Below are 13,259 nucleotides of genomic sequence, written 5' to 3'. Positions count from 1 at the left end.
ACATCGCACCAGTTCCAGGTCTACACAACTGTCAGTCAATGAGCTCACCGTCCAAGGCACCGGAATGCAGCCCTGGACCCAGGCCAGCAGAGCCTCTGCCGAGGGGTGCGGGCTGGCCAACCATCCCCTGTGCTCCCCAACGCAGCCTCCCCTCTCCACCCCCAGATTCCCCCCAAATCCTTATACTAGTGAACTCAGGTTAAAGAAAACATTAAAAGCAGCCTTGAAAGGGTAAAGAAGTCATAAATGTGCGGAGGAGGCGAAGAACAGAGATGGGGCGAGGAACAGGCCCACTCTGCCGGCTGAGGGGTGCAGGGGCCGGTGGGGTGTTTCTGATAGGAAACAAAGAGTCCCTTTCCTTTATTCAGAGTTTTCTGGTCCCCAAAGCACATTCTTGTGTATTATCCACTTGAGCCTCCAAACAACCCTGGAAGGTAAGGATGAATCTCACATTACAGCCACAGAGATGGAAGCTCAGGGAGATTAAGAACTTCCCCAAAGCCACATTGCTAAGAAGGATCCAACCTGGCACTTGAACTGGGTCTTCCAACTTTGGTTCCGCTGCCCGCGTGCTACGTCTCAGCTGCTTCCGCAGGGATGACCATGATCCGAAGATCATTTGGGGCCAGCTGGTGAGGCTAGCTGCTCCTCCCCCGCCAGCCGCCCAAGGCTCTCCGTCCTACTCGGAAGAACAGGCGTGGGGTGTGGAGGTAGAAACCCGTCAGCCTGTGCTGGGCGAAGCCCTGTGGTGGGCCCGGCGGTAGAGACAAGGGCAGAGCCAGGATGGAAGGGACGACTCAGGAAATGGAGGCCCGGCGGTGGCAGCGTTTGGTTCTGGGAGCCTCCCTCGAGGGGTGATCACTCTAGGAGGAAGCTCATCTCTCTCCTTCCTGAAGTTTCTAACACCTCTGGGGCCTGGTCAGAGACTACAGCCCCCAGGTCTGTGCTTAATGAACAGTAAAAGAATAGCAATCATTATCCTAATAAGTGGCCCCAGGACACACAGGGAAGCAGGGACTTAGAAAGAACCAGAATCCCAGAGCCCCAGGGAGCCAGAAATCAGTGTCTTCAGAAGAGAAAAGCCACCTTCCACCCCCATCTCTGAACATTCCTCAGGGGTGGTAGTCCTGGGGCTGGCGAACAGGATGAGTACCTCCTCTGGCTGGTGGTCTTGGAAGGAAGGAATCCTTACAGGACCTGTTTCTTCTTCAAGAGCCAAGGGAAGGTGCCCAGAGCAAGTTCACAGCAGCCCGGTTATCCCAGGATTGGGTTCTCTCATCCTTTTGGCCAGTGGAAGACAGTGCCTAGGGGGAGGTCTCCCATTACCCACAAGTGGCTGTCATTGTGGCCACCGAGAGTTGAGTGGCTTGCAGTTTTGGTGGGTGAGAAACAAAGGGCTTTTGGGCTGGAATCCAGAAAGTTCTAAGAGGCCATGTGCTCCTTCCCCCTGTCGTGCAGGGAGCTTGGTCAAAAGGGCCCCTCTGGACCTGAACCACCGTCCAGGCGATGCCGCCTGGGGCAGTCCGGACTAACCCGATGCATCGGCCCCTGAAACACAATTACTTGAGAATGTGTCCTGCACGGAGCCAGGACGTCAGAGGTAACGACCTCTCGTGGTCTCACCCGACTTGGGACCCTCGAACTTCTCCAGAGATGGTGGCCCCAGCCTCTGCCCCAAACCCAGCCCCTTCAGACTGTTGTGGAGTTCAAACCCGTCTCCAGGTGTGGGTTGAGGCCCTCTCACAAGGCGATTGCGAGAAAATTAATTACTTAATGTATGTAAACGAGCTTTGAAGATGAAAAGTGCAAACGCACAGTGTCCCTAATAACATCCTCAATACCTTTACGGAGTCCCGGAGTCGCCGCTGAGCTCACCTTTAAGACGAGTCCTTGGGGAGTTGCTGGCAAACTCCCCAAGCCCATAAACAACATAAAATGGCTTTTCACTCCTTTTATGCAGCCAACCCCAGCTCTCCCCACCAATAAAAGGACCAGGGAGGATCAGAGAGGCCAGAAGGATCCTAAGCCGTGCACCCCGCAGCCCTCACCATCGCCCGCTGTGCTCACCTCTGCTCAGACACACAAGATGTCCTGCCGTTCCTACAGGATCAGCTCAGGATGTGGTGTCACCCGGACCTTCAGCTCCTGCTCGGCTGTGGCCCCCAAAACTGGCAGCCGTTGCTGCATCAGCGCCGCCCCTTACCGGGGGGTGTCCTGCTACCGGGGGCTGACGGGCTTCAGTAGCCGCAGCCTCTCTAACCTGGGCTCCTGCGGACCCCGTATCGCTGTGGGCGGCTTCCGGGCCGGTTCCTGCGGCCGCAGCTTCGGATACCGCTCCGGAGGTGTGTGCGGACCCAGCCCGCCCTGCATCACCACGGTGTCAGTCAATGAGAGCCTCCTGGCGCCCCTCAACCTGGAGATCGACCCCAACGCGCAGGGCGTGAAGCACGAGGAGAAGGAGCAGATCAAGAGCCTCAACAACAGGTTCGCTGCCTTCATCGACAAGGTCAGTGAGGCCCGGGATGGTCCAGAGAGGGCCCCAGCCCTGCCCTCCCTGGGGAAGATCCCAATCTGTCCCGGAGACAGCAGGGCAGCCACATTTCAGACAGCAGAGAGAGGGAAATGCATACCAATAAGGGCAGAAGGACCGGTTTTCATCCTCCAATTCCAGCAAAGTGTATTGAGGGCCCCCAGCAGTCCAGAAATTGAGTGTGTGGTCTAAAGTGTGTGTGTATGTGCGGAGAGAAGACAACACGGGAATATCAGAGCTGCTCCTGAAAAACTGGCCTGGGCCCTGGGTGCTGGAAGAGTGGGAGTTAATGGGAAGAATAAAAGGTACGTGGCCTGTGGCCTAGGCAGCTCAGGAAGTGTCGGGGGCGCCGCTTGGCACCGTGTTGCCTCCCCCATCCCTGCCCTGGCATGTGGGACCCCAGCATGATACTCGTCTGGCTGACGGAACTGGCCGCTGTGCTTGTTGTGGGGATTGGTGGGTTCATGCAGGAAAAGTGCTGGCACACAGTAAGCACTCGATAAATGCTAGCTGTTAGTATTATTTTCCAAGAACGGTAGTGGATGGGGAGGTGTGACAACTAACGAATCCAGATTTGGCAGCCTCGTTCATGGGTAGGGGGCTGGGAATGTGGACGGCAAGGTGGCCAGGCTGGCAGGAGGAGGCCCAGTGATGCAGAAAAAACACCACTCTGCTGCGAGCCTGTCCCCCGATAAGGCCTCCTACACTGCTCCCTTCACTCCTGCATCTGTGCGGCCTCACTCCGCAGAGTAGATGGGACCAGCCTCTGGGGTCTGGGGTCCGGGGTGATGGGGATGGCAGGACTGACCTTCCTGTCATCACTTTCTCTTAGTTAATCCTCGAAATGCCCCAGTGGGGTAGGTATCATTATCTCCATTTGTCAAATAACAAATTGGAGTTGAGAGAATTTAGATGAGCTACTTAGACGTATGTGGTGGGCAGGTGAGGGGACCCACAGGACAGCAAATCCTGACTCCATCACCTGCTGATGGGATGACAATGAGCTAGTCATTTCACACTTTGGGTCTCAGTTTTCCAGTCTGTACGATGGAGGGAATAATATCTCCCCCCAAAGGATTGTGAGAATTGAATGAAATTAAGAGATAGATACAGATACAGATACTGATAAAGATATTGCACTGCCTCCCCAGGGGCTGGTACCCAGGCTCCTTGGGTCCCAACGCTCAACCCCACGGTTCAGTCCTTGGCTGGTCCCGGCGGTTCAGGGAGCATCAGGCCAGAGAGGGCTCCGGGGGACCAGGCACCTGGCCGACTCCCCCTGAGTCTTCTTCCTCCACCCTGAATGGCAGGTGCGCTTCCTGGAGCAGCAGAACAAGCTGCTGGAGACCAAGTGGCAGTTCTACCAGAACCAGCGCTGCTGCGAGAGCAACCTGGAGCCGCTGTTCAGTGGCTACATCGAGACGCTGCGGCGGGAGGCTGAGTGCGTGGAGGCTGACAGCGGGAGGTTGGCCTCTGAGCTCAACCACGTGCAGGAGGTGCTGGAGGGCTACAAGAAGAGGTGAGTGCACACAACCAGGGGATCACCGGGAAGCGGGAAGGCTCCGCCCACGACCCTCTGGAAGCAGCATCTTTAGGATTCCTGCCTGGCAACAGGGGCTGCCTGGAACCCGAGGACATGTCCAGTAGTGGTTTAGGTTTCTGCAGATTCTTCAGCTCCAACTCTACCTCTGGGAGGCCCGGTGGGTCTTAGAGCTTCAGGGGAAGTGAGGAAAAGAATGCCAGTGTGGTCCTACAGCAATCTTTTTTCCCTGCTCCTTCCACTCACCTTTACGACACAGGCTCTGCATTCTCCCTGCCTGTGGCACCAGCTCTCTTTGCATCTAGGAAGCAGGGATGATTTTAGGCTTGGGGGATGGAGCGTGCATTCCTTGATCTCATCTCAGAGACTGCAGGACTGGGTGGAATAAGCCAGGCTGGGACGAGGGCTAGCCCATGAGAATGCACAGAACAGGTCATGGAGAGGATGACATTTGCAGGGAGTTAATCCCTTTGGACTTCCAGAAGAGCTTGCTGGGGAGCTGGGATGGTCTCCAGGCCCCCGCCCTCAGCTCCGGCCCCTCTCTCCTATACCCAGGTATGAAGAGGAGGTGGCTCTGAGAGCCACAGCCGAGAACGAGTTCGTGGTTCTAAAGAAGGTGAGGGGGCTGGTCATGGAGCGGGGAGGGAGGGGGACCCATCTGTGCAAACTCCAGTGGGGGGGCCCGGTCACCCCAGGGACCACAGAGGCACCCTCCCTGGGCCGCCTCCCATACGCACGCCCTCTCCTCTTCGCCTCCCCCCCCCGCCACCACCAGGACGTGGACTGCGCCTACCTGAGGAAGTCAGACCTGGAGGCCAACGTGGAGGCCCTGGTGGAGGAGTCCAGCTTCCTGAAGCGCCTCTATGACGAGGTGAGGGGCCCCATCAACCCTCCAGGGCAGGTGGAGGGGAACAGGGGAGGCCTGGGGGAGATGGACGAGGGTGCGTGTGTGCACGTGTCCGCCCCATGGGTGATGTAAGCATGAGAAGAACATGCACACACATGCAAGAGGGGCATGTTATGTGGCTGTCATGTGTGTGTGAGCCCAGGGAGAGCCTGGCATGCGTGTCTGAGGACATGGAGTGCGTGTTGGGTCTCATTGTCGTGAGTTCCTCTGCGGGTTACAGGTGTGTGTCTGCGTACACAACGGTCTATACACAGATAGGAAAGTGTGTACATAGGGGTGGGGTCAGAGTAGGTTTCCAGTTAGAGAGGGCTCTTAATTAACAGACAAATCACTGGTCCTGACATTCAAACCCCAGGCCTCTGCTGAGCGACTCTGAGTCAAGCCTTTTCACACACAGGGCTGCAGTTTTCCCATTTGTTAAGTCGGGGGCATCCCCAGCTGACCTCTAGGGTCCCCTCCAGCTTTATTGTTTTATCACGTACCCATGTGTGAATGGTGGGGGGCGCAGCATGTGGACAGCGGTCATGTAACATGCCTGACCAGAGCCCCCTCCAGGGAGTGGACCTTGTCCCCAGGCCTAGAACACATGGCCCAATGCGGGCACCAGAACCAACTGCACTGGCTGTTGGTCCCCCAGGAGATCCGCGTCCTCCAAGCCCACATCTCAGACACCTCGGTCATCGTCAAGATGGACAACAGCCGGGACCTCAACATGGACTGCATTGTGGCCGAAATCAAGGCTCAGTACGACGACATCGCCAACCGCAGCCGGGCCGAGGCCGAGTCCTGGTACCGCAGCAAGGTGAGTGGCACGGAGCAGCTGCCTCCTGACACAGCAGTGGGAGGGATGCGAGGTGGATGTTAGCAAGGCTTCTTTTTTCGGGAGATTTTGATCTTTAGGGATGGTAAGAGAAAGGCAGACAGCTCTCAGTCTGGGTGGCAGGGCAGGGCTGCCAGGTATGATTATGCAGGCTGAGCACTGTACAACCTGCACTATCATCTCTGATGTCCTGAATGGTGGGATGTCCCATCCTGAGCCTCAGGAGCCTCTCTGCCTACCCGCAGTGCGAAGAAATGAAGGCCACGGTGGTCCGGCACGGGGAGACCCTGCGCCGCACCAAGGAGGAGATCAACGAGCTGAACCGCCTGATCCAGAGGCTGACTGCCGAGATCGAGAATGCCAAGGGCCAGGTAGCATACAGGGAGGGCTCCAACACCCAGCACAGGCAGACGGCAGCGCAGGGCCCTTTGCCCCCAGGGTGACAAAGGCCTGGCCCCTATCAGGCCTCACAGGGTGCCCATGAGGAAGCAGGGACCCAGAGCGAGGGCAGGGGCTCTACCACATCACGCAGCACTCAAGCCACGATGAGCTGCATCACTGACGTCCCCTCCTTGGCCCCCTCATGACCACCGCCAAGGAGAGATGGTGCTCCCATGCCCTTCCCCACGTTCACAGTCCCATTAACTACCCGGTCACAGGTAGCTAACCCACCTTCTCTTCTCTCTGGGACCCCTCTCCCTGACCCAGCTCCATCGGCTCAGCTGAGCCAAGCCGGCCTTCTCTCTCTCACCCTTGTCCTCACATCTCCTCCCCCATAGCGGGCCAAGCTGGAGGCCGCTGTGGCCGAGGCCGAGCAGCAGGGCGAGGCGGCCCTCAGCGACGCCAAGTGCAAGCTGGCCGGGTTGGAGGAGGCCCTGCAGAAGGCCAAGCAGGACATGGCCTGCCTGCTCAGGGAGTACCAGGAGGTGATGAACGCCAAGCTGGGCCTGGACATCGAGATCGCCACCTATAGGCGCCTGCTGGAGGGCGAGGAGCACAGGTGGGCTAAGGGGGACCTTGTGGGTATGGAAGGTAGAGGCACTGGTCCTTGGGAGTGCATTTCCCTGAGCCCAAGTGTGAGCTACATAGCTGACCACTGCTAGTACAGGTCAAGCTTCAAGAAGAAGAACTTATCGAATACTTATTATATGCAAGACCCATGCTAGGTGCTCATTTTAATCCTTGCCACCCAATGAGGTGGGTATCATTTTTTAACCAAAGACAAGGAAAGAGGGCTCAGCATTCAATGACTTTCTCATAGCCACACAGTTAAATGCAGGAGCCAAGCCCTGCATGTATGTCACCTGTCTCTGAAATCTGTTCTCTTGGACTAGCTTGCTACACAAGGCTGCAGCTCGGCCTGCCGTGCAGCCTTACGTGTTATAGGAAATGTGCTCTCTGCACACCTAGCTCTTCACTGGCACGGAGCCCTTCCACACACACAAGCATTTCACTCCGCTCTCCTGTTTGTGAGCCTAATGGAACCACCCAGAGTGGGCAGGGCCACTCAGAATGGAGGCGGTGGTGGAGTTCATCACCTCCCCCATCTCTGCCGAAAACCAGAAGGCCTTGTCTCCGTGGTCAGAGAATGGTTACAGAAAGACAGTGAGCATTTCACACGGACTTTGGGGAGCCCTTCCTGCCACTCAGGGGTAGGATCTGTACACAGGAGGGCCCTCTGTCCCCGAGCCACCATCCACCTCAAGGATGACTGCTCAGCGGCTGGGGCTAACGGAGTGTTCTTTCCCCGTAGGCTGTGCGAAGGTGTGGGCTCCGTGAATGTCTGTGAGTATCCGCTCAAAACCCCCCTAGAAAAATGGCTTTGTCGCTGGGCAAAGTTGAACCCGACAGCCTAACCCTTTGAACCTGGAATGTTCCCCAAATGGGAGGTGGCCTTTCAGCCTCCCCTGGCTCCTCATGGGGGAGCCTTAAGGGGGGTAGGAAAAGCAGAGGTGAGCGCCCTTCCCTGGTGGCAGTGTGAGCTGCAGGCCGTGGAAATGGGGCAAGGTGGCTTTGCCCCTCTGGGTCCGGGGTCCTGGCGTCTTGCCCCGGTCCCCTGGAAGGGCTGAGATGCTGAGAGGAACAGGGCCTGAGTCATGAACTGCTAAACCCCTTTGAGGAGGAGGAAGCTCCTGCAGTGCAGAAGCCCTTTAGGGCCTGTTATGGGGTTGGGGAGTTCACGGCAGGCCACTCACCCCTCCCTGTCCCCTCTCTCCCCACAGGCGTCAGCAGTTCCCGCGGTGGAGTCTCCTGTGGGGGTCTCACGTTCAGCACCACCCCGGGGCGGCAGCTTGTGTCTGGCCCCTCGGCCACGGGGGGCAGCATCAGCGTGCTGGCCCCCGACGCCTGCGCCCCCTGTCAGCCCCGCTCCTCCAGCTTCAGCTGCGGGAGCAGCCGGTCGGTCCGCTTTGCGTAGAGTCCCGGGGTCGCCTGCATCTGCCAAGCTCGGGATGGTGTGTGAATGGAAAATGTGTGCTTGCTTCCAGAATCTTCCACATGTTCCTACAGAGGGAAAAACCCTGGGGCCACTCTCCGTCCCCTCCTCATTTTAGGGCGTTGCTTCCTAGTTCTCCTCAGCTTCAGTTAGAGAGTCATTCCCTGCCTTTCGCTTAAGTCCAATTTGACTCCAGAATACCTGTGGCCAATTCGTGTTATCCATCAAGCTCTCTGGGACACTACTAGTCACCCAGGGTGCCTGGACATCATGGAAGCTTGGCCTTCCCCTGGACAAGGAATGAGCCCAACTATCCAGCCGCGTCTCCCACCACCTGAGAACCAAACAGAGAGGAAGCCCCCCACCCCACCTCCAGCAGCTGCCCTCTCCTGGCTGGGGAGATCTCTGCAGGAAGCTTTTGCCAGGTGGTTATTTCGTGTTTTGCTTGTCTCTCTGACGGACTGCCTTCTTCTGGGCTAACGTGTTCCAGCCAAATTCCTCATGTGACCTCCCAGTTAAGGGGCCCATTATGGGGGGGAATCCTTTTGATTTTGGACAGCTCTCGCTATTCAGTGCACCTTTAAACATTTCAGAGAAAACTCCGTGGTTGCTCCAGATCTCCCCCTGCCGGCGCAGGGGCGGGGTCTGTCCAGTGCAGAGCGGGTGGGATGGAGAAGGTCAGGCCACTTCCTGGGTCTCCCTCTGGTTACGACTGTCTGTGGGTACCTTGCCTTCTGGGTTGTCTCAATCTGTGTTTCAATAAATGCTGCTGCCATGCAAGGATATGTGATCTTGCGAACGACAATGTCTCCGTCGCCTCCAGCGTGTCCCATGCTCAACTCCCTCTTGCCCCATCTCCAGCTGGCCAGTCCCTCCCAGCCCCATGCAGTGTTTCCTCAGCCCCCCAGTGATCCTGCCTCTTCCTGTCCACTCCCGTAGCCTGATTCCGGCTCAGCTTCCTCGGTCCCCTCAGGCCTGGATTACAGCCCCAGCTGCCCCCGTGATCTCTTTCTCCCCGGCCCCACCCCACACACCCCCAGCATCCGGAACCCCATCCAAACTCCTTGCTCTCACACCCTCCCGCCTGGTTCAAACCAGTTCCCGCATAAATGTGTGCTCCTTAAGCCAGATGCAGGCTCCTCCAGTCTCTTCTTCCCCAGCTGCTCCTCCACCCTGTACAGCCCCACCACCCAGCCCTGATCCTCCCAGATGTGGGCTCCACCCCATGGCGACAAGTCCACCCTCTTCGGCTGCCCAGGACCACTCCTCGGGGACACACAGGCTGCCTCACGCCCTCCTCTCATTTGCCTTTGCTCTCTGCTCCCCCTGCCTGCCCTCCCTCCCACTCATACACATCCTCCTCCCCACCCCCACAGCGTCTAGAACCCTGAGGGTCTCTGCTTCTGTCTTTGTGGCTCGGAGCCAGGGATGTCAATGTGTGTTTCCTGAACCTGGATCAGGCTGGAGATTCCCTAGGGGCAGGAAGTGTCTCCTCCTGGCTCGGAGCCTCCACTAAGTCCCAGGATGGGGCTCCAGGACATGTCAGGCCTGGCACAGTTGGATAAACTCAGGCAGCTGGTAGAGCAGGAGGTATAGACATCAGCCCTCTTGGACTCACTTCTTTTTCTCTGTTAGGAGAACAAATTGCCTGTCACTATTCCAGGCAGACATCCATCTGCCAGCTCTGTCTGCTGCCCCACCCCCTAGCCTTTCCCTGGGAGAAGAAGTTAAGGCCCTGTGCCTTCTGGTGAATCCTCAATTCAGGCCCAAAGGGGCTGCTGGCCTCTTCTGAGCGCTCGGGCTGCTGCCGTTTGAGCTTTGCCGGCTGACTCCAGACAGGCCTCGTCCAAGTTTCTTGCCTGTCCCTTCCCTTCTCCCACCTGTCTGGGCCTTGAGGGCGTGGTCATAATCACAATGAGCCAAGGTTCAATTTAGGGCCCATCATTCATCCACAGGAAAGGTTACATCTCTCAGGGACTGAAAAGTCAGGAGATGGACATTTGGGTATCAACACGCCATATCTCAGCAAGGCCCCCAGGCATTGGGCGTCAACCCCGGGGGTCTGAGCTGAGGGGGCTGAACTCTTTCCAGCCCTAGCACCCACTGTGGTTCTGGATGCTGGAGTGAGTCTGTGCTTAGGGAAAACAACTTGATGGTACCATGGTCTGGTACCAAGCATAACTAAAATGCCAAATCGAATAACCCGAAAATACAACACCATGCCTTAAAAAGTCAAACAGCGAGGAGCTGGCAGACATTAATAAGCTTTTTAATAAGTTTCCGTGTTTTGTGTGCAAAGATGAGTCAAGGGACTTGCCATCCCCAGGTACCTCTGGCTTATGGGAGGAGTCCCCTCCCCAAGCCGTCCTCACAGCCCACAGCAAAGATCCAGAGCGAGCTCTTCTGGATCAAAGGATCCTGGGGCTCCCACAGCCCTGATAAAAGAGCTATTCCCACAGAGAGCAAAGGGTACAATCCAGGGGTAACTAAGGATTAAACTTTTCTTAGTAAAAAACTTACAAAGGAGAAGTCCAGGTGTCTGAAATGGAGAGAGCAGGGAAAAGCCGGAAGAGCGAGCGGCCCCACACTCAGGTGGGCCCGTGCGAGGGGTTCCTGCCTGGCGCCTGTTTCCCTCGAAACTCCACAAACCAAGCTGAGACCTTCGTCAGAGAAAATCAGACCTTCTGTCTACTCTGCTCCCATCTGAATAGTCAGTGTCCCCCACAACGTACACAGGGTCCCGAAAGGGTTAGGAAGTATGGAGGATGGTCCTTTCAAAACATCAGGTCAGCCCGGGTTTGGAATCCTCTCCTTTCATCTCAGAGGCCACAAGCAGGCCTCCACAAAGTCTCAAAGCCCCTGTGCCTTGAACTGTCCTCACAAATTCGGACCCACTCCCAGCCGGCTCCTTCCCCCGGCCCAGTATCTCCAACTGCTCCCTGCTTCAGTCTTTGGGAATCTCAGAAAATACAAATTGGTGTCATTCCTCATTAGAGCCAAGCATAGTGAGAAACTCAAGCCAAAGTGTGTCCCTCTTTGCAATGGACATGGACCTCGGAAACGACCACCTGGGAACTGCCCTTTGTCTGCATGTTCACACCCCTGCTGCTTTCTGAGGATACAGACATTAAGGGGTGACTGTACTGAGTGTTTTGTTCATTGAGAATTAGAGTGATGAGGACCCCTGCACTACGTTTTGCTCTCCTTGGGTGGGGGCACCTGCAGGGGAAAGAGGCTCAGCTCACAGCTGCCTCACACCACTTCCCTGCCCCCCACCCTCCCCACATCCCTTTGTGCCCCTGGAAATCCCTGCCCATTTCTGCTTTGTTCAGAAACAGAGAGGTCCCCAACGTGCCCGCTCTGACTCCCTTTGCACTACTGGATGGGGTGGTGAGAGCTGGGTAGCAGGGAGTGGAGTTGGGGCAGCACTCACAGTGTGAGCTTCTGCATTAAAAATGGAGACAACACCAGGCACAAACATGTAAATACACCCTCCACCACCATCTTCAGAAGGAAGTGCAGACCCCACCCTCCGCCTCCAGGGCAGCAGGTGCCCCGTGGGACCCATTTCCCTCCTCAGAGCAGGGCTGGTGGCGCCTTGAACTTAGTCCTACCCCCACTCAAACTTGGTGGGATCCAGACGGTGATGCACTCAGGATGTAGCCCCTGGGACCCTCTCCGTCCAGGAGTCAGAGAGGAGGAGAACACTATACTAACAAGACCTTGGTTCTCCTGGGACCCAGGGGCCGATGTGCCCCCTGGGGACACATTCTGGAGGCATCAGACTACTGCATTGCCCGGGGCAACTGCTCAAAGGGTTTTCTAAGTCTTGAGATCAAATATGTATTCTTGTGGCAAAATACCTTCCACCCAGTCAGGTCTTTTTTTAAACCTTTTTTTTTTTTTTTTTTTGCCCCAAACAAAACAAGATGGGAAAAGTAGAGTTCTTCCTGTAAAACAGGTGAAAGAAAGTTGTCCTTCAGAAACCCCTGTCTCCACGTCCTCACACCCAGGGGGACACGCTTGCATCAGAGGGGTCTCTGAACAGACTTCTCCAGGTGGGACTTGTTGGGGATTGTCAGTTTCGGAAGAGGACAAAACAGAGTTCCCCACTCGATTGCCCCCGTCCTAGGCCATCAGGGGAAATCCACCAGCCCTGAGTTTTAATTCTGGGTTCCCACATAAGAGGCCTGTATTAATTGCTCCATAATAAAATCGTCCAAGATTCTTGACGAGCAGAGGCTTTGGGGAGATGTTTCTACAAATGCTTCCAGAAGGTTCCTTTATGTCACCTCCATCTCTTACCTGTGAAGTGTTAGACTCCCTCATCTGGGAGCGTCTGATGAGCTGGGATGCTTAGTCTGAAGGAATAGCTGGGGTAAGGCAGCAGGAAGTGTGTGAACATTGGCATTCCCCAGATCTCAGTTTGGATCCAGGACTAGCCATATGAGCTTAGTAAAGTTACTTAACTTCTCTGGACCTTGATTTCCTTATCTATAAAGTGATGATAATACTGTTGCTGTGAGCAATGAATGAAATACACATATGATGTGCCAGCCACTTAGCAGGTGCTGTGACTACAGGCTCCCTTCTCCTCTTCTTTTCTATCTTTGGCCCCACTCTGCCCCGGCATGGGTGGCCCAGATGGGTTCTGATCTTTTGGCAAAGTCAAAGGAGAAATGCAAAGAGATGATGTGATCCTGTGAGAATCGGAGGAAAAGTCACCTCCACGGCCAGAACTTTCTGACCCTCCTGTTCCCTTGGCCCATACGCCAGTGGTTCTCAAACTTCAGATCCTGTGGGAATCACCTGGGAGCCCGTGTACGTTCAGATTCCTGTGGTCACCCCTAGAACTTTTGATTCAGTAGTTCTGGATGGAGCCCAGGATCTGCAGGTGTGACAAGTCCCCCCAGGGATCCTGACGTGGGTCATAGGTCGTGGTCCGTGGACCCTGCCTGGAGAAGCACCGAGACAATCAGGGCTTTGGGTGGGCTGGGAGGACAAGGAAGGAGGCAGGCACGCACCTGG

The 13,259-nt window shown here is 56.2% G+C and overlaps 1 protein-coding gene across 1 annotated transcript; it reads left to right on the top strand.

Annotated features, from left to right (window-relative positions):
- Positions 1–1,963: 1,963 nt before the first annotated feature.
- LOC103558867 (keratin, type II cuticular Hb5) lies at positions 1,964–9,014 on the top strand. Its single transcript, XM_008532099.2, has 9 exons — positions 1,964–2,506; positions 3,841–4,049; positions 4,626–4,686; positions 4,846–4,941; positions 5,615–5,779; positions 6,043–6,168; positions 6,577–6,797; positions 7,551–7,582; positions 8,020–9,014. The coding sequence occupies exons 1-9, from the start codon at positions 2,087–2,089 to the stop codon at positions 8,211–8,213; spliced, it is 1,524 nt and encodes a 507-aa protein (XP_008530321.2). The 5' UTR covers positions 1,964–2,086; the 3' UTR covers positions 8,214–9,014.
- Positions 9,015–13,259: the final 4,245 nt, after the last annotated feature.

The sequence above is a fragment of the Equus przewalskii genome, chromosome 5, assembly GCF_037783145.1.
Source record: "Equus przewalskii isolate Varuska chromosome 5, EquPr2, whole genome shotgun sequence".
Classification (NCBI taxonomy): domain Eukaryota; kingdom Metazoa; phylum Chordata; class Mammalia; order Perissodactyla; family Equidae; genus Equus; species Equus przewalskii.
Note: the sequence above shows the minus strand (reverse complement) of the source record. Positions and strands in the feature narration are given on the sequence as shown.